The sequence below is a fragment of the Rhinopithecus bieti genome, unplaced genomic scaffold (assembly GCF_001698545.2).
Source record: "Rhinopithecus bieti isolate Rb0 unplaced genomic scaffold, ASM169854v2 scaffold_48679, whole genome shotgun sequence".
Lineage (NCBI taxonomy): Eukaryota > Metazoa > Chordata > Mammalia > Primates > Cercopithecidae > Rhinopithecus > Rhinopithecus bieti.
In genome coordinates, this window is record NW_016819378.1 from 502,524 (window position 1) to 524,886 (window position 22,363).

At 52.3% G+C, this 22,363-nt stretch overlaps 1 protein-coding gene across 1 annotated transcript in view; it reads right to left on the reverse strand.

Annotated features, from left to right (window-relative positions):
* LRP1 (LDL receptor related protein 1) overlaps positions 1 to 22,363 on the reverse strand; it is an 86,327-nt gene that overhangs the window by 48,082 nt on the left and 15,882 nt on the right. The window contains 12 exon segments of the mRNA XM_017858864.1: positions 2,406 to 2,531; positions 2,871 to 3,072; positions 4,241 to 4,483; positions 5,379 to 5,563; positions 6,752 to 6,988; positions 8,471 to 8,614; positions 9,112 to 9,301; positions 10,694 to 10,916; positions 11,025 to 11,187; positions 20,203 to 20,466; positions 20,593 to 20,721; positions 21,893 to 22,012. Of these exon segments, the coding sequence (XP_017714353.1) occupies positions 2,406 to 2,531; positions 2,871 to 3,072; positions 4,241 to 4,483; positions 5,379 to 5,563; positions 6,752 to 6,988; positions 8,471 to 8,614; positions 9,112 to 9,301; positions 10,694 to 10,916; positions 11,025 to 11,187; positions 20,203 to 20,466; positions 20,593 to 20,721; positions 21,893 to 22,012 (2,226 nt within the window).

Sequence of the window (22,363 nt, forward strand, 5' to 3'; positions counted from 1 at the left end):
GCNCGTNTCGGCCTCCCAAAGTGCTGGGATTACAGGCTTGAGCCACCGCGCCCGGCTGTTTTACTATTTTTTAATAATACAAAGTAATTTTTTCTAGTACAAAATTCTTCATGAACAAATTATCTGGATGGAAACTGCAATTCTTTCCCAAGCAATAATAGTAATGTTTACTCTACTTAATACTTGCTGTACTTCAGTGTGACCTGAGAATCAAATGGTGTCCAAGAGAGCCCACCGCCTCTATACTGCTGTCACCACCAAACAGGCTCTCCCCACTCCTTCCCTGCCTTCTCCATGAACTGCCCCTTGGAAGTCATCTCCGGGAACCCCAGGGCCCTGCCCCGGTCCCTGGACTTTTTCTTTCACAGTTTCATCGACCCCACCAGCAGGAGTGAAGACAGGCACCAGAACCGCACAGGCTCCACCCCTCCTGTCCCCAGCATGTACACCTCACCATCACTATCTGTCTTGGCCCATTAGCAGCTAAATCACGACATCCTTTGTCTGTGCCTTGGTAACCTCCACAAGTGCAGGCTCCTGTGTGAGCCCGGTCTCCAGAAATCATAGCTGTGCGCTTGCCTGGTCTGACTCATCTCTCACTCCTCTCTAATCTCTTAAAATTCCCATGGCCCCATGGGTGGCAATTTCCCCTCCCGTATCCAGTGGACAATGGGTCTGGAGGCTGGTATGTGTCCTCCTTGCTCCTCACTGCTGTTCCCTGGACTGTTCTTACCCTTACATCATGCTTCTATACCAACCTCTACTTCTGGAAGGCTCCCAGGCCACGCCCTGTCATCTGTAAGGGTTTTTAGCTCCTGGCTCACCAGCACTTTCTCCAGAATCACTCCTGGTTCAATTCTTGGTGATTTCAACTTCCATGTGGATGATCCTCCCATTACCTTGGCCCCTCCATTCCTTAACCCCCTCAGCCAATGCCCTCTCCTGACCCCAGCCACTCCCTCTTAGCTATACACTATGGCTGCAATGACCCATTTTCACTTCCGGGATTCTATCCTAAGGAAACCATCCAGAATATGGGCAGGCATGATGATGTGAGAAATAGCAGAGGTATGATTACAAAACAGGCTCTGGGTCAAACTTCCTGGGTTTAAATCCTGCTCTAACTTTGGGCCTCAGTTTTCTGTAAAATGGGGATAATAAAACCACCTTTCCCACCAGGATGTTTTTAGGGGTAAACAAATTACTGCGAGGGAAATGTCTATGACAGTGCTGAGCACATAGTCCATGCTCAACAAGTGTGGGTTGGGATTATATCAAAAAACTGGAAACAACCTAAACATCCAACAGTAGAGAAACAGTTGAGTAAATTACATTATATTTACCAAATGAAAGATATTTTAGCCATTAAGAATGCTGCTTACATACTCGTTACATACTGTCAAGTGACAAAAGCAGGAAACAGAACAGTATGTGCAGCGCCCGCCTCGGCCTCCCAAAGTGCTGGGATTACATACAGGTGTGAGCCACTGTGCCCGGCCTTACTTATTTAGTTTTACAATGAACACAACCCACTTTTATAAAAAACAAGGCTTATTAAAATCATGCAATAATAACACAGAAAATGCGGTGACACTTGAACCAAAAAGGGCAGAAGACATTTTATAAACAGATGATTATAGCTATGTAAAAAACAACATAATCCCCCTGAGGAAAAAAGAATGGTGTTCACTTTACCACAGTGCCAACAATGTAGTGCTGCTCACTGGTGGGATTTGGGCTTTTTTCTCCTCTCTAATTTCCAACATATATATTATATATATTTTTAAATTTAATTTAATTTAATTTTTTTTGAGATAAAGTCTCCCTCTGTCGCATAGGCTGGAGTGCAGTGGCATGATCTCGGCCCACTGCAACTTTCGCCTCCTGGCTTCAAGTGATTCTCCTGCCTCGGCCTCCCGAGTAGCTAGGATTACAGGCGCCTGCCACCACGCTTGGCTAATGTTTGTATTTTTAGTAGAGACGGAGTTTTGCCTTGTTGACCAGGCTGGTCTTAAACTCCTGACCTCAAGTGATCCGCCTGCCTTGGCCTCCCAAAGTAATTTCCAATATTTGGAACTATTATTATTTTACTTGAGTAATGGAGAAATACATTTAAAAGAAGTAAAGGATAATTTCCTGCTTCCATCCATAGCTGTCCATTCTTCACTCAGTTTCCCCTAATCCCCATCCCCTCGCAAGTCCCTCCCAGCCTCCCATCTTCCCTCTACTCCCTCCTAGCCCCCAGAGCCTTTGCTCACCCCCTCCCTTGATTCCTGTTGGCCCCCTCAGGGCCCCTCATTGCCTCCTTAATCTCTGACTGGGACCCTGGAGCCTCCCCACCCCTCTCTGCGGCATCCACCTGCTGGGGTCTGCTTCCCACTCCCACCTGGCCAGGCCCCTCATACCCAAACAAGTGACGCCGTCTGCGTCCAACACCTGGTCCTCAGCACAGGCGCACTGGCGGCTCCCAGGGGTGGCCAAGCACAGGCTGCTGCAGCCGCCATTGTTCACCCGGCATTTGTTGGTGCCAACTGTGGGGAGGGGCCATGGAGAAGGGCAAGGGGAGGAGGAGGTCAGGAGAGGCCAGAGAAGGGATAGGGGAGGAGACACATTAAGATACGGGGACAGAAAGAGGAAATATGGAGAGGAAGAAGATCATGTTGAAGAACAGGAGACACAGACATGGGGCAGGAAGGGAAATGGGGAACAGAGAATCAGATTGTGTTGGGGGAGTTCTCTTCTCAGGATCCTCAAAAGTCAGAGCCTAGGATCCCTGGGAAGTGCCTTCACCCACAGGGAAGTCTCAAATCCCTGCCCAGGTCCCACCACCCCTTCCAGGTCCCACGCTGCCCCTAGCCCCAAGGGGGTACCTTGCTGCTGCTGGGCATCATACATTCGGATCTCAAAGATGGGGGGCCGCTCACTGCGCAGAAGGGTCACAGTGGGGGGTGCACCTCCTACACCCCGTTCCAAGCGGTAGACACTGCCACTCCGATACTCAGTCCAGAAGAGGTAGTTGCCATGGTGACACAGGCCAAAGGCGTGGTTCAGCTCAGGACCTTCATACACAATCTAGGGATGGAGAGGATGTTACTAAGGAGTTGGAAGAAAATTGAGGGAGGCCTGTGAGATCACTGTTTTGTACATTCATTTGTCTATGTCCTGGGCATGGGTTTTGCTTTGTTTCCCCCATTAGCCTGGGAGCCCCTGGGGGTGATAGCTTTGCACACAGTAGGATGGTAGAACCTGAAGCCAGCAGATGATCAAGTGATCCAGCAATGATGCTGATGGTGAGGTTGGTCACCATCCTCACCATCCTCTCCTGGGCTCATTCATATTCATTCATAGTCCCCAAACACACACACGCACACACACGTGCACACACACACACATACAAATGAGCAGATGGTCAGTATTCATCTATTCATTTCTTCAACATTTACCAGGATCTATTATGGGCTGAGCTGTAGTAGGTATTAAGAGGTGAAAACGACATGGTCTCTGCCTGTGAGCTGCCCACTGTCTCATGCAGGGCACATACGGGTGATTCAGTGTGAAGAGGGGTCTGGGGATGACATCCTAGAGGAGGTGGCCCCTGAGCACTCTGCCAGGGGAAGAGGAGCTGGGGTGAACATTCCATGTGGAATGAACTGCATGAGTAATGGCACAGAGGGCAGATGCTCTGTGACGTGTGCTGGGAGGAACAATCTGCCTAGTGCTGCTTGTTCAAAGAGTGTTGGGATGCAGGAAGTGGGCGGGGGGGAAGAGACCAGAGAGGGGGTCAGGGGCCATATCATGAAGGGCCTTATATACTAGAACATGTACATGACTCATGAAGCACATGACAACCCAAATGACCAAGTGTAGAGATATGCCGCCCCTAGGCACTCACACTTGCAGAGAGTGCAGACACACACCAAGGCAGACCGTGTATCTATGCACATACGAGGAGGCGCACATGATGTGTATGCAGAGACTGGCACGTGGACAGTCAACTTCACAGACAACACAAATAGACACAAAGAGACACAAATGGAGGCAATCCTCAAACAAATAACACAATATATAAGATATGCAAGCACACAGATGTACACATCTATAGACGCACAGATAAACATACACAAGGCACACAGGCCTGGACACACACAGATACCCACATCCTCACACAGAACCTCAACCATGCACAAGCATGGTCTAGCAACGCACACGGACTTCCACACACAGGCACATGCCTGCCCACCTTCCGGTCTGTGCCATTGAGCAGTATCGTCTCAATGCGGTCGTAGAAGGCATCCACCCAGTAAAGGCGCCCAGCCGGGATGTCCAGGCTTAGCCCGCCCATTTGGGCCCAAAAGCCACGTGTCTTGGAGGTGACAAAAATGTCCTCGTGTTGAGCCCGTCCACCTCCAGGCCCTTCCAGCCGCGGGTCCACGCCGACTGTCCTTGGGGGTCCCTCCTCCCAGTCTGTCCAGTAAACTCCACCCTGGTGGGGCGTGATGGCAGCACTCACGTGGGCCCCCACCCTCCCATCCAACAGCCCTTCCCCCTGTGATCCCAATCCATGAGTGCTATCCCAGAGCTCCTCAAAGGGGTCTCCTGTCCTGCTCATCCCTGGACCACACATTTCATTCATTCACTCCATTCAACAAATATTCGTTGAGTGTCTATAAGTTGGGCACAGTTTTGGCATTCAGGGATGCAGTGGAGACCAAGGCAGCCAAGGTCCCCGCTCCCATGGAGCTCCCATCCCACAAGAAACAGGTCAATCAAGGTTACATGGAGAGCAATAAAGGCCAAGAGGGAAATAAAGCAGGGTGATGGGGTGGAGAGTGACCGGGCTGCAGGTGGGGGTGAGTGTGAGCAGAGTGATGGAGAAGGCCACCATGAGGAGGTGGCATGAGTGAGACTTGATGTAGAGAAGGAGCCAGTCCTGCAAATATCTGGGAGTTCTAGGCCGAGGAACTCCAAGAGCAAAAGCCCTGAGACAGGAGGAGCTGGGGTGCTTGTTTGAGAAAGAGACAGCAGGCAGTGGGGACAGAACTTCAAGTGTGGGAAGTGAGATGCAGATGAGGTCAGACAAGGGCCAGGCAGACGCTGTGGGGCTGTGCAAGCCTGATGAAAACGTGGGCCTCATTCTCAGGGTAAGGGGAGCTGGTGGAAGGCTCTGAGCTGGGAGTGACAGGATCAGATTTCTTCTATGTTTAAGGAATTACTCCTATTTCCCTGAAGACAGGGACTCCTTCTCCCCTTGCAGCCTCCCGTTCCTGCTCAAGTATCCTGCCTCAGCTGCCTTCTCCTGCTTCCCTGTCCATTTCATCTTCTAGTTCTCTGAGGCCCACACACTCCCGGCTCCTCCCACCCCCAAGGCCTGGGAGGACTCACCCATTGAGCGGATCCACCACAATAGCCCTGGGGTGTGTCATTTTGCCCTCGATTAAAGTCTTGCGGGTCTGAGCAGCTTTCTCCAGCCTGGCCACGCTGATTGTCTTTTTGGGCCCATCGTCTGTCCAGTACAGATTGTCCCCCATCCAGTCCACAGCCACACCCTCCACATTGTGGATGCCTGTTGGGGGAAGAGGGACCAGTGATGAACAGCTTCAAAGGAAGTTCAAAGCTGCCTGCCTCTGGCCCTCCCGGACTCAGGTACCTTTGAGCAGCCTGGGCTACATAGGGGTGTAGAGACCCTCTGGGGCCCTAGACAGGTGGGTGGGGGCAGGAACACGAGGCTGGAAGAGGAATAGGGGAAGGCCCTGTGTGCTGCCATTTGTATTGGGGCCAGCCTCTCAAAACCACCCATTGCAGACAGTAAACTACATGGCTAATGTGGGCTCTTGCATGAGGGCATCTGGCCTGTGCCTGAGTGGAGAGCTGAAACAATGGGTATGTGGCTCTGGGCACAAGTGTGACATCATATCCTAGGCCTAAAAATCCTGAACTAACAAAATGAATAAATTAGGAAGTGATTTTTCACTTAGCCAAAGGCTTCACTCCAAGTGTCCTTTAAATAGCAGTTCCCTTGGTATAGGGATCCCCAATCTTTTCCTGATGAGTTACTTTTGATTTCCCCAAAGTCTTATGATATGATTGCTGACTGTTGGGTTTTCTCTGAACTGCAGTGTGGATGGGGTGCAGGGCAAAGGTTATAACTGGCATCCGCCAGATTGATGAGGAGGTGGCCTGATCCTGGGGCCCAAGTGCAGATTTGGGGCAGAACTCGTACAGCTCAGAATCCTTCACATAGACATTAAAAAGACGATGCACTGTGAACCTGCCCAAGCAGCTAAGAGGGAAGACCTGGATGCAATTCACAAAACACAATTTTCTCAGGACACAATAGCATGCAGTTTTTGGCAGCTGTAAGGTCAGCTGCACAGACCCTGTGTGTGCACATACGTGTGGGTGTGCCCTGTTTTGATCTGGCAGGCCTGTCTCCAATTCAAGACCTCAGTTGTCTCCTGGCTGTCTGCTGTGTGCAGCTCCAGGGCTCTGAGCCAATGCAGAGAGACCCTGAGTTTTCCCAAGGGCTGGCAAGGACGGCCCATGCTGCCTAACCCATCCATCCTCCTGCCTCTTCAGCTCAGCCAAGAAGGGGGTCACACAGGGGTCAATCTGTCTATCCCCTCATCTCCATGCCAACCAGTGCAGCCAGCCGGTCATCAGGGGACCATCCTGCTGAGAGGGCACCGAGAAACAGATGTCTGAGCCCCAGCCCCTTTCCATCCCCATAGGCCACATCCCTAGGAGCCTGTACCGTCCTTCAGGATGGTCTCCCGCTCAGTGCCATCGATCTTCTGGCGGCCAATGAGGTAGCTGGTGGTGTCAGCAAAGTAGATGAAGCCGGTCTCAGCGTGGAAGTCCAGGGCTCGGGGGTTCATGAGGTTTTCAATGGGGATCATGTGCTCGTCCGGGACCTTGGCCCCCATATCCATGCCCCGGATGATGCCTGGCCGGCCCTTGCCATACACGAGGAACAGTTCGTGCTCCGGCTCTAGAGCAGGCACAAGCCAGGGTACAGTTAGACACACACACGACCATCATCCCCACCCAGGGGCTGCCGCCAAGGGGCTGCAATGCCCTAGCTGTGATGGGTCAGGAGATGTTGGGGAGGTGAGACTCTGGGTCAGATGGACTGACCACACACACACTAACATGCAGGACACTGGGTCTTGGCCGCAACACACCAGGGTCTGACCTCTGCACTCCAAGGGTAGGAAATGAGTGAAGAATATTAGGTTTTCAGCTAAGTGCCACCGATCAGTCATGAAATCAGTGGTATAAAAGGAATACCTTCAAAATATGTTGGAGTCACATCATTGTTTACCACTTCCTCTGCTGCCATCCTAGTGCAAACCACATCACTTCTTGCCCACTACACTGAAACAGTCTCCTGGCTACTTCCCTACTGCCCATCCCCACCCAGCAGCTACGTGACTTTTATACAAATGTGAATCCAATCATGTCACTTCCATTCTCAAAAGTGACCATGAGCTTCCTATCCCAGTTATTATAAAATCCAACCCCTCCCTCCTTCTCTGCCCTCACACTACTCAGCCCCGCTGGCCGTCATGCTGTCCCTCTGGCTTGCCACGCTCACGCTGGCCTCGGGGCCTTTGCACTGTTGATTCCCTCTGCCGGACATGCTCCTCCCTCAGGGAGTTACATGGTTGCCCTCTTCATTTCACAGAGAGCTTGGCTCAAATGCCACATCCTCAGAGAGGCCCTCGCTGTCCTCATTAACTTTATTATCTGCTTTATTTATTCATTTATTTTTAATTTTTGAGATGGAGTCTCGCTCTGTTACCCAGGCTGGAGTGCGGTAGTGCCATTTCAGCTCACTGCAACCTCCACCTCCCAGGTTCAAGTGATTCTCCTGCCTCAGCCTCCCGAGTAGCTGGGATTATAGGCATGCACCACCACACCCAGCTAATTTTTGTATTTTCAGTAGAGACGGGGTTTCACCATGTTGGCCAGGCTGGTCTGGAACGCCTCACCTCAAGTGATCTGCCTGCCTCGGCCTCCCAAAGTGCTGGAATTATAGGCATGAGCCACCACGCCTGACTATTCTCCGTTTTATTGTCTTCATAACCACTTATTACCCGTAAAGTTACATATTTATTTGTTTCCCCAACTAGACTATAAGCTCCATGAGGCCACGGACAACATCTGTCTCGTTCACTGCTTAATCCTGGTGACCAGAACAGTGCCAAACATGTAGTGAGTGCTCACTGCTCACTAGACACTTGCTGAATGAATCAGTTTAGTTTTCTGCAGAGTCCAGTGGGCGAGTGAGAAAAGCACGTTTTTCAAATGTGGATTCGAGTCCCATCTCTGCCCTCACTAGCAGGTACACTCTGGGACACTTCCTTCATCTCCCTGCATGTCAGACAGAGGTAGCCAGGCTGTGGGGGACACCTGAGGATAGCCTCCTGCCGCCTCCCAACGGGCACGAACCCCCTTCCCTGTCACTCACTCTTGCATGACTTCCCATCACTGCCCAGGCTGAAGCCGGAGCGGCAGCGGCAGGTCCGCGCCTTGTGACTGTTGGCCAGCAGGCAGATGTCAGAGCAGCCACCCGGCTTCCCGTACTGGTCGTTTTCACAGGCATGGCTCCTCACTGGGGACAGGGTGAAGAGCTGTCAGGACCCCTCAGAGCCCCTGTGCCAGGCCTTGAGAAGGCTTCCTGAATCTGACCACACCCCCTGCTGCTGTGGTCTTTGTGCTTGCCATCCCATTTTAGAATTTGGAAGCCACAGGGGTGGAAATCCTCTGACCCCTCCCCCAACAACCCAGCCTTCAGACTCTTGGGTGGGGGCTTCAGTAGTCAGGGGAGAGAGTTCCAGGGTTGTCCATGGCCAGGTTCTCCTGCTCCAGACTGGCAAGGGGAATGGGAGGGACAGAGTGGGATCTAGAGGCTGAGTGGGTAGACGGGGGCTGGCAGCGGAAGCTGGGGGGCCAGGGCAGGTAGCCCGAGTGGATGGCTAGGAGAATCAGCCATGACACGAAAGAAGCCAGGGTCCCCACAGGAGGGCCCATAGAGGGGCTGTGATCCCAAGGGCCCAGAGCCGTCGTGGGGTAAAGCCAGCTTTGGAGAGGCCATGGAGCCCTGCTCACCTCGGGGCTGACGCCGCTGGTGGTAGATGTGGAGGGCACCACCCTTGTCCACCCGGGTGACAACCTGGTACTCGGTGCTATTAAAGCGGTTCACACGGATCACACTCGTCTTCTGCTGGGCATTGGCATTGTCCGAGTTGGTGGCATAGAGGTAATTCTCAAACACGGTCAGGCCATACAGGTGCTCGATCTGAGATGGGTGGGCAAGAATGGACAGCATGAGATGACAGGGGTTCCTCCCTCTGCCCTGGAGATCCCCTCAGCTTCCTCCAGACTTCATGACCTGCATTCCCCAATTCATCCTGTAGTTTTTAATTTTTATTTATTTATTTTGAGGCAGGACCTCACTCTGTCACCCAGGCTGAAGTACAGTGGCACGATCATGGCTCATTGCAGTCTCCACCTCCTGGGCTTAAGCGATCCTCCTGCTTTAGCCTCTTGAGTAGTCGGGACTACAGGCACATACCACCACACCTGGCTAATTAAAAAAATTTTTTGTGTAGAGATGGGGTTTCCCTATGTTGCTCAGGCTGGTCTCGACTTCCAAGGCTCAAGCAATTCTCCTGCCTCAGCCTCCCAAAGTGCTGGGATTACAGGTGCAGGCTACCATACCTGGCCCCATCATTTTTTAACTCCATGCTTTACTCCTGTCTCCTCTGGTTGGACTAACCTATTCTGAAGATTTTTGCTTGCCCAGATCCCACTCATCCTCTACAGAGCATGTCTTTGAAGAGTTTCTGGGATCTTCTAACCAGAGATGTTTTCTCCTTCTATACGTCCTCCGTGACACTGCTATCTATCCATGTCTGGCACGGTGATTTGTGGACTTATCTCACCCACTCTACTCAGACCCCTTGAGGGCAGAAACCCTGTCCTTCACAGAATTAGGAACTCGGTAGACACTTTAGTGATTTTAGATTGAATTAAAGTTGGGCTCTAAACTCTGTCCACAGAGGACATTCTTAGCCTGTTATGAGGGCTAAGAGGACACGCTTGCCCCAAGCAAGCCCTGTAACACCCTGACTACCCATATAGCTTATCTGTGGTGGCCAACTGTCCTAGTTTGCCTAAGACAAAGGTAAGGGTTTGCTGGCTTACCAGACTTTCAGGGCTAAAACTGGGATAGTCCTAGGCAAACTGGGCTGGTTGCTCACCCTAATTATCCCAGAATGGAGATGCCACCTCCGAGCCAGCAAGGCTTCTAGACCAGGTTCCAGTGCTATCACCTGGCTTTGCAAACACAGGCAGATCACCTAACCTCTTTGATCCTGCTTTTTCATCTGCTGAAAGGGAACTGAACCACCTCCCTGTTCATCAACTAGGGGTTATTATAAGGGTCAAATGAGAAAAAGGAAGTAAACAGAAGTGGTGTCTCTAAAATGACTGTTCCCATCACAGTGGAAGACATATCTTGTCCTTTCTCTGCAGTATTCACGCCCACCCTACTCCCACTAGAGGCCTGGGGCATCCACACACTTTACCAGGAGACTCAGAGAACGGTTCCCCTACAGAGGCTTCCCCCTCACCAGAAGGCCCTGGATCACGGTTCCCCCACAAAAGCCTCAGACAGCAGCTCCCTCACCAGGATGCCCTGGATGATGGTCTGGCGGCCCTTGCCCTCATAGTCCACCACTTCAATATAGTCCAGGTAGGCATCTGCCCAGTAGACAAGGCGGCTGACCAGGTCCAGCGTGATGCCGTGAGGAAACACAATCTTGCTGTCGACAAGCTTGGTGCGGTTCTGCCCATCCATGTCACAACGTTCCACCTTTGGGATCTGCCCATAGTCAGTGAAAAACACCTTCCTGTGGGAAGATGTGTGTTAAATGGGGTCTGGACATTGGGCACCCTCCTTACCACTGTAGCCTCAGCCTCCCACCTTCCAGGGCCAGAACCCCGCCTGCCACTCTCACCCCATGGCAGGATCCAGGGCAATGCCCTTGGGGTTGTAGAGTTCCAGGTCTAGCAATGTGACACATGTGTCCCCATTTCTGTTGCAGACAAAGATCCTATCATCGATGTCATCCACAAAGTAGAAGTTGCCTGTCAGCCAGTCGATGGCCATCTGTTCCACGTCTGGAGAGTATGAATGAAAGAGCCATGGGGTGGGGTAGGCCCTCTTGCAGAGATGCCCACCCTTTGCTGGTGAGAACCCACACCTGGAAGCCCACCTTCTCTGGATGACCTCCCACCCAACACCCCCATGCTGAGCTCAGGGTGGATATACAGGAGGCCTTGCATAAATGCTGGCTGGCCGGTTGACTGACAGGCTTCCCAATTCTAGCCCATCCTTGAAAAGGGACCATCTTCTCAGGGCACCAAAAGGTAGAGAGCACAGGTCCACTAGCTCAGTCCAGTATTCTTTTTTAACTTTGCTTTTACTTGGGATAAGAGCATTCAGGCTACCAAAACATTACACATCTTTGCTTTTCACTGGACTTTTATCTACTTTCTTTCTTTTTTTTTTTTTAGAGACAGAGTCTCGCTCTGTCGCCCAGGCTGGAGTGCAGTGGCAGGATCTCGGCTCACCGCAAGGTCCGCCTCCTGGGTTCATGCCATTCTCCTGCCTCAGCCTCAAGGGTAGCTGGGACTACAGGCGCCCGCCACCACGCCCAGCTAATTTTTTTGTGTTTTTAGTGGAGACAGGGTTTCACTGTGTTAGCCAGGATGGTCTCAATCTCCTGACCTTGTGATCCGCCCGCCTCAGCCTCCCAAAGCGCTGGGATTACAGGGGTAAGCCACTGAACCCAGCCCTTTTATCTGCTTTTTATGATAAATCTAGTTATCTCATGCTAAGCAGAAGCACTGACTGGAAGCTGGACATAAGGCATAAATTTTTGAAGTGGAAAAGCAGGGTACATGCTAATAAACCCAGTTTGAGAGAAAAGTATTTTAAAATATGAGCTCTACAGAGATGCAAAAGGGAAGATCCATGGGGGCAAAAGGTTGGGCACCAGTGACACGGACCAAACTTCCTCTACTCAGTCCCAGTCCCCTGTTCCTGCAATGTCTTTATTGCTCAATGTCCTCATGTCCTGGGGAGGGTCAGAAGAGGTGGGGAGTAAGTCACAGGGCAGGAGGAGAGAGAGTCTAAGAGGAGGGCCATGAAAGAACCCTCAGGGTAAACTGAGGTATGGCTCAGAAAAAGGTGGGCTTAAGGAGGATGGGAGTTGGGGAAGAAGATGGAGCCCTGCTGCCTAGACTCAGTTTCAGGCATGGTTCTGGAGGAGATGGAAGAGGCCAAGAAGGGCCAAAGGAAAGAGGCAGGGCAAGGGTGGCTGGAATTCAGGGAGGCGGGAAGTCTGGGGACAGGGACACCTGCTGGCCTCCTCTGGGCTCCTCCTCTCCAGGACCACTGGCTTCCTTCCATCTACTCACTGCCCACTTTAACTACCACCATCAGAGATGATGCCTCTTGCAAACTGGGAAACTCCTAAGGCAGTGACTTTCTGGGACCCCTGCCTGGAACTCCACTTCCACTAGTTTCCCTAACAGCTAAAGAAATCGTTGGGCTACCTGCTTTGGGCTGAAACTCATCCTCCATTACCCATACTCAACCCAACAGGGATTCTTCTGCCCCCACACAGCTACAGGTATAATGACTTGCTGTTCTGCTTGACTGCTCCCTAATTTCCCCCTCCTCCCCACAGGAATTCAGGGGCTGCTCCCTAACAGTGGGTGGGGGTGGGGTGGGGGCAACAAGAACAGGAACACAGCTCTCAAGGAACTTGGCTAGGCCCTGAAACTGACTCAGAGTCACAGGACAGGAAGGGAAGGAGCCAACTGAGGGCTTCACCAAACTAGTTTCTTCTTCAGGTCCCCTCTACTAAATCCCACCCCAATGCCTGGAGAACAAGGCCACAGAGTCGATATATTACCCCCGTAAGCATTCATGCATCCCCAAGCCCAGCCACTCTTTCCTCTGGGCCCCCAATACTGTCCCATCCTCACAAGATTAGAGAGAGGGGGACGAGTAGCTTGAGGAGGCCAAGGCCCTGTAGGAAGAGGGCCCAGTGCAGGGGTAAGGCAACCAAATTCTTTGCCCCACACGCTGTAACCACAGAGAAAACAGATTCAAATGAATGCTGCTGGGCTGTCTCCAAAGGAAATCGAAGTCTCAAAGCGGGGACCTGCCTGCAGCCCCTGGCAGCCAGCAGGGTGGCTGGAAGTCAAACAGGGCGGCGTGCCCTTTACTTGGTGGGCACGGCAGGGGTCTGGGGGCTGCTGGCATGTATATGAACTTTATCAGTGAAAGCTGTTTTCCCAGCACCAGCTGGCGCAGCTACGGCCGGCCTTCTCTCCGACTTCCTGAGGCTTCCCTGAGTCACTGCCCAGCCCTAGGGCTGGCAATAACCTGCCCCTGCTCCCCCTATCCACCCTTGGCAAGAGGGAGGAGGAAGAAACCTGCAGAGATCTGATGCCACCATCCCAGGTGCAGCTCCACAATCAGCCCCCCCAGCCTCAGGATGTGGCCTGGATTCCCTCCCAATTCCGGGAAGGAAGGCAGAGAGATCATCCCTGCTCTCAGATATTTACCCTTGGCCGGTCTCCCTTCCACCTCCCCAAAGGCCAGGCAGGGCCCCACTCAGCAGGCCGGTGAGGAGTTGGCAAGAATTGGAGTCCTCAGCCTGCCTGGCCTCCCCTTTGGTATTTTTGCAGCTGGAGACTATTAGTTGCAAGCAAAAATCCTTTGTTATCCAACCCCCTGCACCACATTATTTTTCTCTCTCTTAAAGTTCAGATTCCTCTGCCTGCCCCACCACACACGCACATATGCACACACACACATGCATACACAGTCACCCGCACACATACACTTGGCCACCATGCCAAGGCCAGTGTAGAGAGATGGGCTCGAATTGAGAGGAGGAACCTTGCCTCCAGGGCTGCCCTATAGGCAGTATCTGGGCCACCCCTCTCTGTCTTATGAATTGGGGTCCAGGTGGAGTCCTGGGCTTCAGCCCAGAGATGCTGATCATTCTGGCTCCACCAACCCTGAGGGGAGCCATCCCCTTGCGGCCCAGCCTTCTAAGGGCCAACTCACCCCAGCGCACCTTCTGAAAGGGGCTCTGGCCAAAGACCGAAAATCCTGAAAACGGGAGAATCTCAAATAAACCCAAGGGGAGAGAGGGAGGCTGTGTTGTGGGAGGAGCTGGGGACGGTCTAGGGGCAGAAGGGCAGGGGATTCCAGCTTCAAGAGGGAGGCTAGGAAGCAGGGAAGAGGTGCAGGAGTCAGACGAGAGACCGCAGCTGCCCGTGATGTCACAGAGGACTTTCAGTTCCAGGCCCCAGAATAGACCTGGTGTCCTTGCACCCCATCCCACTGCTCAGCATCTGCACTCACTACAACTCCAGCTTTTCTCAACTTCTTCATTGCCATTGTTCAAGAGGCATTTCCGTACATGGTGGCTGCTTTCTCAAACACACAGGCCCCACCCCATGCCCAAGAAGACTCTAGCTTCAGCTGTAGGATTCTAGTCATCTGCTCTAAAATAAGGAAATCTGAAGGAAGAAGCCTTTATGCCCTGAGAAAATGTCACCCAACACATCTACACACCCAGAGAGTGTATACACATCCAAAGAGGTCCCTGGACCTCTAACCACATCCCCAGGGAGCACACTAGATTCTGGCCCTTGTTCCAGGAGCCTCCCCACCTCTCCTCCTATCATTCTGCTCTGCCCTGGGTCCAGCTGGGCCCTAGACACTCACAGCCTGAGTTTGAATTCTGGTTCCGTCACCTTCCAACTGAGGCTATAGGCAAGTTACTTAATGTCTCTGAGTCTCTGTTTCCTCATCTGTAAAACTGGATGGTGGACTAACAGCACTTAGCACTGGGCCTGGTGCATGATAAACACTCCCCACATGGGGGCTGCGGTTCCCACCATGTCCTCCCCTCCCCAAGCCCATCCTTTCCCATCTTTTCCACCAAGTCGCCCTCTGTGCCTCCAGCCAGAGCCCTGTGGTCTCCTGACTCTGGATGGGCCCTCCAGGTGGGCCATTTGGGGCTAACACCTACTATTCATCAAGACTCAGCTCAGGCTCCCAGAAGGAAGCTTGCCCTATTAGAAGGACATTTTCGAGGCCAGGCACAGTGGCTCATGCCTGTAATCCCAACACTTTGAGAGGCCGAGGCGGGTGGATCACGAGGTCAGGAGATCGAGACTATCCTGGCTAACACAATGAAACCCCGACTCTCCTAAAAATACAAAAAAACTAGCCGGGTGAGGTGGCGGGCACCTGTAGTCCCAGCTACTCAGGAGGCTGAGGTAGGAGAATGGCGTGAACCCAGGAGGCGAAGCTTGGAGTGAGCCGAGATCACGCCACTGCACTCCAGCCTGGCCAACAGAGCAAGACTCTGTCTCAAAAAAAAACCAAACAAACAAACAAAAAAAACAGAAGGAAGTTTTCCTGTTACAGGCTCCATAGGCCTCTGGAGCTTATTTGATCATGGCCTCTTCACCTGACTACAAATACTGAAAGGAGGGCGCTGCCTTTTGTCTCTGTCCCAGGCGCCTGACACACATGTATTGATCCGTTGAACAAATATTTACTGAAGACTGAGTCCCCCAGTCTGTTGTTCTAGAGCTGGGACATCATTTCCCCCCTCTCTTCTACTGCCAGGATCCTCCCTCTCTGGCCTTGGGACACTCCAAGACAGTGGGAGAGGACAGTCTGTCTGGTAATCCCACTCAGGGATCTTGCCTGGGGGCTGGGAGAGATGGCGGAGAGTCTGAGGACTTCGAAGGTGGAAAGGAGGCCTCGTGGTGAGCCTGGCAGCTCTGCTAAATGACGTGGCCTCATGCTCCTTGTTTCCTGCTGGGTCCCGACTTCAGCTCTTCCTCCTTCCACCAGCCAGTCTGGAGCTTAGCCGTGTTGTGTCACCTCCTTCCCCTGGGCTCCCTTCCTACTCCTGCCTGTGATTTCAGTCTGAAGTTATGTACCGCTACCTTCCCCTGCCTGGCTTAGGTCCCCAAGAGGCATTTCAACCTAGATCCCAGGGATGACGCCTGGATTCCGCTCAGCCCATCCTAGGGTCTTCCCTCTATTGAGAAATCCTTGCCGGGCTCTAAAACACATCTCTCTTGCTTAAGTTACTTCCTTTGGCTTGAAAACAGCGAGGGGAGTGCTGGGAGCAGTCTGGGTGGAGAGGCAACTTCAAGGAGACAGCGGGGGAGGAGAGGACAGGGCTGGATCTGGGCCGGGAGACACAGGGCTGGCCCTGGCCAGGAGAGAGGAGGAGCAAGAGTGAGCTGTTAAATGATTAGGAAACTCAGAACAGGAATGGGAAGCAAAAGTGCCAGGATGCAGGGGGCCCAAGGCCAAAGAGTGGGGTGGCTAGAGCCACCCCTTCCCAAACAGCCTGGCATCCTGTGGGTCAGAAAGGGAAAGGAAGGGCATGGTTAGCTTTCACATGTGAAGTCTGGAAGTGCTCTGTAGGCACGGGTGGGAGGCTGAGAGGGTCCAGGGGTGCCCAGCACAGTGAGGAGGTAGCACCCCTTCCAGTAGCAGCAGCCAGTTCATTAGACTCAGAGGGGCAGCTGTCTGCCCCTTCTTTGCCTCCCCTCTAGACAAATCACTACCCCATTTCCTGTTGTGATTTCGAAAACACACACACTAAAAAAATAAATAAAAGAAAGAGAGAGGAAGGGAAAAGTGAAGTTGGCCAGCTGGACTTGGGGACCCATTTCGCAACCTTGCTGCCTGCAGCCTAGGGGGCCTTTGCTGAGCTCCCCAGCCACCTCCTTCTTCCCCATGCAGCATGGTGCAGGGAGCGGAACCCTGAGACCTCTGAGGGCCCCTTCAGACCATCCTTTCACACACAGTCCAAACTCCTGAGTGACTTCAGCAAACCCGATTTCCTTTAAGGCCTCTATTTACAACCTCAGAACCTCCCCTCACCATACACACACATGTTCCCAGGGCCCTACTCTTGCAGTCTGCCTCATTCTTTCTACAGTGGTGGCATCCTCCAAGGTGAAGGGAATACAGATCAGAGGAGCTCAGCTTAGGAAATGCAGGGCTCGGCTGGGGTGGGTAGACTGCACTACCAGCCCTGCCCAGGGGCAGCCTGGCAGGAGGCTGGACAAAGCTGGGGTTACAGGCTCCATAGGCCTCTGGAGCTGAGAGACTGGTCAGAGGTGGGGGCGAGAGTGCGCAGGCCTGGTTCCTGACTCAGGGACTATCAGGCCTGTTGATCCCTCTGGGTCTCAATTTTCAGAATTTTAGTCTTTTGTGTATCACTTTCAAAATGTCTGCCATGCTTATGTACAGCTTGTGCTACTGTTTATTGCCAGTTATTTCAATTAACTTACTTTTCTTATTTCACTGCATCCTAAACAATTGCTGAAATAACAGATTTGATGTGCTAGTTACAGGAGTTTCCTAATGTATATCAAATAAAAACGTAACAGTTAAAAAAAAAAACAAAAAAAAAAACTTGTGCAGGTACCACCTACAATCAAATCAATGCATAGCCCCTTTGAGAAAGCAGTAGTGAAAGCCAGGGCTGCTCTTGGTGCTGGCCAAGGGTCTTCCCTCCTCTTCCAGCTTTCACCATCGAGTTCTCTGGTCTTGGAATTCGAGCCTCATAGACCTCCCCAAACCACTGGGCCAGTGGCAGAGGGAAAGGGGAGGTAATCTCAGGTGGGAGGAAAAGAGATGATCCACCCCATCCAGGGGGATGACACTGGGCCTGGGGCAGGAGGGTCAGCAGCCCTGGGGTGTTGAAGAGGAACGTGCACACGCTGCAGGGCCTCGGGGGGGCCCTCGGGGGCTCTCAGGACTCCACAGCAGGTCTGACTCACATGGCCCAGGACACATGTGAACCAGGCTCATTTCCTGGCCTCCTTCCTTCTTTCTATTCTATTTCTGCTTCCAGAGTTTTCTCTGGGGCAGGCTCCCTCTTCTGCCTGCACCAGCGGGCTGGTCTCGCTGGTTCAAACACCCCTCAATTGTTAGAGACTCCTCCCTCTGTGTGCACCCCTGCTGCATAAGGCTCAGCCCCAGGGATCCAACAGAGGTCACAGTCACATCACAGAATGGAAGGCTTGCAGGGAGGGCTGCCCCAGAGGGCAGAGTGAAAGCAGGAGAAAGCTGTAGCCTTTCTTTGTCATCCTCCTTGGGGAGCTAATTACAGGCCAGCAGCTGCTGTGCAGGTGAGTGCCTGGGACCAGCCACCCCACACACCAGGACAGGCCAGTCAGCGTCTCCTGGGGAGGGGGATGACCCGGGAACTGGGGGAGGGGCCAGGGGAGAGACACTGACATCCTCAGTTTGGGACCCATAATTAGTTTGTGGGAGAGAGCAAAACAACCATCCTCAGGGTGACAGCCAGACATTCAGGCGGCAGGGGTGTGGAGCAGGGGGAGGGCAAGGAGGAAGGGACAGAAGCTGGGACAAGAGAAACCCACTCATTTACCCCACAAGCATTTCCCCTTGGACTCCTCTAGCCTCCTGGACTCTGCCCCTGAGAGGCCCAATGAGTTTAGCAGACTGGGAGGCAAGGCAAATCTGTTTGCCAAGGGAGGGGTACCGGCTTCTCCTGGGGAGGAAGTCAGATAAGGAGACGAGGCCAGAGTAGAAGTTGAGAAGGTTCCCTCCAGGACACCCCATAGCCACTTACCCATAAGCTCACTGTATGGCACAGATGCAGGGCTGGGGAGGGAATTGACAGGCTGTCTGCCCAGACAGGCCTGTTAAGTAGGGCAGTAGACATGGAACAGGGGGAGGGCAGCTGCACAAGAGGGTCTAGTGCCAATCCCACCCTATCGGCCACGGGGTTCCCTGAGCCACCCACTTGTTAAGAGCTCAGCCAACTAGGCTTGAAACCCCCAGCTCAGCACCCCAAGGAGGACACATGTCTGATCACAGGTGAGCTGTGGACACCAGCAGCCCAAGTACGCTATCGGGGATGCTCTGGAGGAGCCAAAGGCCGAAATGTGTACCTTAAGCTGAGGCCACAGAGAGTGAGGGCTCTCAAAGGGACCCCTGCTCTCCACCATCCCAGGGAGGGGCCTTTCTCTCTCCCAGAATGAATCCTTTGTAATCTCCTGGGATCTTTCTTTTCATCACAAGAACCAAATAAAGAAACTTGAAGATCTTCTAGAGAGGCCCAAGGTTCACAATCCTCAATTCAAAGCGTGCTGTCCTTTACCACTGGCTTTCACTCTAGTTAATCTGATCTGGACAGATAAGCTCAAACCCATTATGCAGATTAGGAAACCAAGGCAGAGATGGGAATTCTGGTTTACTAAACAGTCATGGATCAAGTTAGTCTCCCTCAGGGGGTCAGATCAACCATAGGCCAGATTCTTCCTCTCAGCCCTGTGGTGCATTTTGTTGGAAATGTGATGCTGCCAGATGTTGACTGTAAGGCTGCTGGTGTAACAGCATCTGAGATGGGCAGGGCTGTTCCTGGCAGTGGGTCTACACTCAGCTATGCTCGCGCCCCTTCCTGTGACACCCCTTCTTCCACAACTAGGACAGCAAAGTGTAGCCTAGGGAGGAGCCTGAATGGAAGCATCCAGGATATTCTAAAATCTCATGTGGCTCACGCTCCTCTCCCAGCCTCATTCACTGCCACAAAGCCACAGAGAAATAACCTCAGTACTGCCCTCCCCCGATGGCAGCAGAGAGTCCATTGGCAATGGTCCCCGAGGGAAACGATGGCCCGTGGAGACAGAGCAGCTGGGCCCCAGCTCCTTTACCCTCAGCTGCAGCCTAACAGGGCACCTCAGGCTTCCGCTCCTTCTTTCCCTAGCCTTGGCTCCCACCGCACCGGAAAGTCCCTCTGCAGTCTAGTCAACACTCCCCTCTCAGAGAAGGGACAGTCCCTGGTCTCTGGAGATTGACCATTCATTGCCCCCTTAGCCCTTGGCCAGAAATGCAGGGACCATCCAGACACTTGCTCAGAGAGCTGGGAGGGAGCTCTGCCCCTGCCTCAAACACACACCATTGTATCCAGCCTCCTGCTTCTCCTGCCCCAGACAGGAGCCATCCTGTGTAACTCCCGGCCTCTGTTCCAGACAGCGTCCAGCTTTCCTGTCTCCCCTACCCTCCCCAGCCCTCCAAGCTGACAGCAGGTGACTCACGGTGCAGACTGAGGGAGATGTTGATGGTGTGCTCATCCACGAAGCCCTTTAGGCCAGGCATGCGGGCACACTTGAGCTGCGTCTGGGCAGCATTGTCCCCAACATGCACCCAGCATACGGTCTCATTGGCGTAGCTGAAGTCCATGGCTGTGGTCTGCCGCGTGCTCGTAGGCGTGATGGTAGACACCTGGGCCCCACTCAGGTACGTGGCCAAGATGTTCTGGGAGTTGGCTATCAACAGCACAGGGGGCCGGTCTACTGGCTCTGGGAATGGGAAAGAGAAGAGTCAGTGTAGCCAGGGCTCTAGGACCACCTCTCAGGCCACCACCCGTCAGGGAATAGCGTTGAGGGGGCTTAGTTAGCACTGTGGCCACAGGCAACCCCACCCACCATTCTTGGCCTTGCAGGAGCGGTTATCCGGCTGCAGCAGGTATCCTTCGACACAGCCACATATGAAGGAGCCGTCTGTGTTGGTGCATAGCTGGCTGCAGGTGCCGTACACTGAACACTCATCAAAATCTGCCGGGGAAAGGACAAGAATGTGGTCATTTCCAGTGTGACAAGGGCAGTGAAGTGGGTGATCATCAGACATGACCAACGTGTCCATCCTTATAGCCACCTTGAAGGACAGTTCGGCAGAATCTATTACAGCATGAAATGTGCAAATCTTATCACCCAGCAAGTCTAGTCTTGGAATCCACTCTAGAGAAACACACATGTACATATCATTCATTCATGCAGGGAAGATTTATTGAGTCCCCACTATGGGTCAGGTGCCAGGGGTACATCAGTGAACTTTAAAATAGACCCACATTGCTATCCTCATGAAACTTACATTCAGATAATAAATGAAATATAGTTATTATAATAACAAATGAAACAAAGTAAATAAAGTATATGTTAGAGGTGCTAGTGCCATGGGAAGAGAACAGGGATAGAGAATGCAGATGGCAGGGGTGTGATTTCAGAGGAGTCGGGGGACAGCTTCACTGAGAAGGTGGCATTTGCGCAAAGACCCGAGGGAGGCAAATTTAAAACAGAAAAGTTTGCATTGCTTGTAGCAGTGAAAAATTGGGAACATCTTACTCATCAACAGGGAGGTGACCAAGTAAACTGTGGTAAAAGTCATACGTCACAGTGGTTTCTAAAAGAATGATGTAGATCTCTACATATTAACACAGAAAGAAATTGTGGAACATACTGATGCGTGAAAAACATTGAAAATAATACATACAGTATAGTATCATTTACGCAAAAAAGAGCACACAGTACTCTTGAGCAGTACTTCCAATTAGATTTTCTGTGAATACACATAGACAAATGCACAAAAAAGGGCCTGAAAGAGAGAGAGCAAACTAATAATAGAGTTGAACTCCAGGGAGAAGGAAAGGGGACCGGAATTGAGGGGGATTTGTGAAAGGGGACTTTGGTTTTATCTGTTAATGCTTCAATTTTTTACAACAGAAAAATTTACAAATAAACTACAATTTTAAGGTGAATTTTTAAAAGTCTGGTGGAAGCAAATGGTTAGAGCTCACAGTCATGCCCTGGAGTGGTGGCACCCCCTCTCTTGCACCTTCCTTCTAGTTTCTTATTCCAGCCAGGCTGCCTACCCCTCTCTGCCCCTCCCTGCCCACCTCAACTGGCCACTGGCACACACACATGCACACAGGCATATGCACTCACATACCTTTGCAGGTCTTGCTGTCTGCCTGAAGCTGAAAGCTGCTGTTGCAGTAGCAGGTGGGCCCATCGAGTGTGGGGACACAATGGTGCTGGCAGCCCAGGCGAGAGCAGTTGCCTCGCAGCTCTGTGTGGGGGCAGGAGAGACACATTCAGGTCACCAGATCTGGCACCCGCACACAGGCCTAAACCCAGTCAACCTTCAGAAACCACTTCTAAGGGCTGCAGTGTCAGAGATGGAAGGGGCCTTAGGAAGCATCTACCGTATTTCACAAGTGAAGAAACTGATGCCCAGAGAGGCTATAAGAAAAGCCTAAGGTCACACAGCAAGTGATGGCTTAGAACCCACATGTCGCTGTTCTGGATGTTCTGGGCTACCTCTGTCCCCATGGAGAGGGGTTCTGGCACTTTGTTGGGGTCAACAGGAAGAGGGGACGGTGAGTCTTATCCCTCTCATATGCCTCTTGTCCACACTGCC